Genomic DNA, 2,479 nt, shown 5'->3' on the forward strand with positions numbered 1-2,479 from the left:
CTTCTCCAAGATGGTTTTCAGTGAAATGGCTCTATTTATTCAGGGGTAATAAGGACTATATAAACCTTGGGTAGTGAGTAGGGGTTTTCAGGGTGAATTACATTATTTGTTGGTACCAAGGTGCTGGTAATGCTTTATTTGCATGAGAAGAAATTCCAGGTGCTTGCTGGACATGTCCTTATAGGGAGAGAGGAAGATAACCCTGTAATTCAAGCACCAGGCTATATGACTACCTCAACAGTGGTTGAGGTGGGGGTGGCATGAATAAGTGCAGGGAATGCAGGCCCAGAACAGAGAGGGAGAGATCTTTACTCCTGCTGGTCTCAAGATGAGATTCTCAGGTTTGAACACATCTTCCAACCTCACTCTTGCTCCAGGCCCATTCCCCTGGTCACATTAACCCTACAGACATAATGACAGTGACAACTATGACCTTAAGGTACTGTAAGGGTGAAACTAACTTGTTCAAGGTAATTTTCTTTCTTCATTGGTAGTCATTCAGCCTCTTGAAGTAGAGATAGTATTTTGTACATTTATTTTAATCATTAGACCCCATCTGCCTCCAAGAAATTGAAAAGAATACCTTTTAATTTGTGTTCAAGAAGTATCAGGAAAAAGTCACCAGCTCCCTTACTTGTGGGTATATTGCAGTGCAAACTGAAACATCTTAGTGTGCTCAACATCACCTTCATCCTGGAATGTCCTCCCTAAACTATATAACAGTTGCTTCTGTTTTTCTAGAAGGCACCTAACAGTTCTAGAATATTCTACCCCTGTTCTAGACATCAGAAATTAACTGTGATTAAAAAAATATTTTAAGGCATAAATACAGTTTTAAAAGGCATGAAGTTTTGTCTACTTTGTGCATTTTCTGGATCATTTTTCAGTTCTTTAAATTCTGTCTTCTGCTAAGCAGTCAATGATCTGAGGAACCAAGAAAATCCTTCTTCCTCCTCCACAGCTTTTTCATGGCTACAATCACTTCTTTATTTCTCAGGGTATAAATGGCAGGATTCAGCATGGGGGTGACCATTGTGTATAGCACAGAAACTGCCTTGTCCATGGGGAATGTCCTAAAAGGTCTTGCATAGATGTAAATGCAAGGTACAAAAATTATAGTCACCACAGTAATGTGAGAGGCACAGGTAGACAGGGCCTTGCTGCGACCCTCTTTTGAGTGACTTCGGAGCATCACAAGCAGGGCTGTGTAGGAGCCCAGCAGCACCAGAAAACACATGAGAGTGACCAAGCCATTGTTAGACACCATCAGAAGCTCTAAGACAAAGGTATCGGTGCAGGCCAATTTGATCAGCTGTGGAACATCACAGTAAAAGTTGTCCAGTTTGTCGGGACCACAAAATGGCAGATGGATAGTCAGTCCAACCTGCACAATGGAGTGGATAAAACCACCCACCCACGAGGCTGCCATGAAGATCCCACAGACTGTCTGATTCATAATTAGTGTGTAGCGTAGGGGCTGAGAAATGGCTATGTAACGGTCATACGCCATGACAGTCAGCAGGAATATCTTGATGCCTCCAATGAAGTGGAAAAAGAACAGCTGAGTTAGGCAGGCACCAAAAGAAATGGTGGGGCTGTGTGAGAGCAAGTCAACCAGCATCCTGGGGGCAGTGATGGACGAGTAGCAGAAGTCCAAGAATGAAAGGTTGCCTAAGAGGAAATACATAGTTGTGTGCAAACGCGGGTCAGAGGTCACTATGGCCACAATAAGAAGGTTGCCAGTGACAGTCAAAAGATACACTGCTGAGAAGACAGTGAAGAATAGGAACCGAAGCTCCCATACCTGAGAGAGACCCAGGAGGAAGAACGTGGCCACCTGGGAATGGTTTGCTGGATTCATCTGCCTAGTGTGACCTGGTCAGTGAGCCTGCCAAGGAAAATGGGCATACCCATTAAAAGCACTGCAAATTCCTCTGAAATAATTATCTCTAGACCTTCTGGGCAAATGTCTACTATTTTATTTAACATAAGAATATCAAGAAAAGATGATTCAGCAGACAAAGATATTTCCCACCCATCATGATGACTTGAGTTCAATTTCCAAAATCCACAGAGTGGGTGTAGGGGAATGCCAGGGTGGAAAAGAGGGAGGGGGAACACCCTCATAGAAGCAGGGGGAGAGGGGGTGGGATAGGTTTTTTTTTTTAAGGAGAAACCAGGAAAGGGGATAATATTTGAAATGTAAATAAAGAAAATATCTAATAAAAATATTTTTTAAAAAAATCAAATGGCTTGCTAAGCGGGTGTCTTTGGTCACTGTTCTATAGCCATGAGGGGATATCATGACCAAAGCAACTTATTTTTTAAAAAAAGCATTTAACTGGGGGCTTGACTACAGTTTCAGAGGTTAACCCATTACCACCGTGGCACGGGCCTGGCAGCACACATAGCCCTGGCGCAGGAGCTAAGAACTACATTCTGATGTGCTGGCAGCAGCCACATAACAAGATTCTTTAGC

General features: G+C 43.0%; 1 protein-coding gene across 1 annotated transcript; it reads right to left on the reverse strand.

Moving 5' to 3' along the window:
• Positions 1–916: 916 nt before the first annotated feature.
• On the reverse strand, positions 917–1,861 carry Or4d5 (olfactory receptor family 4 subfamily D member 5). Its single transcript, XM_021172954.1, has one exon. The coding sequence runs from the start codon at positions 1,859–1,861 to the stop codon at positions 917–919; it is 945 nt and encodes a 314-aa protein (XP_021028613.1).
• Between the last annotated feature and the right edge of the window lie 618 nt (positions 1,862–2,479).

The sequence above is a fragment of the Mus caroli genome, unplaced genomic scaffold (genome assembly GCF_978045245.1).
Source record: "Mus caroli unplaced genomic scaffold, Mus_caroli_1 scaffold_11, whole genome shotgun sequence".
In the NCBI taxonomy this organism is placed as follows: Eukaryota; Metazoa; Chordata; class Mammalia; order Rodentia; family Muridae; genus Mus; species Mus caroli.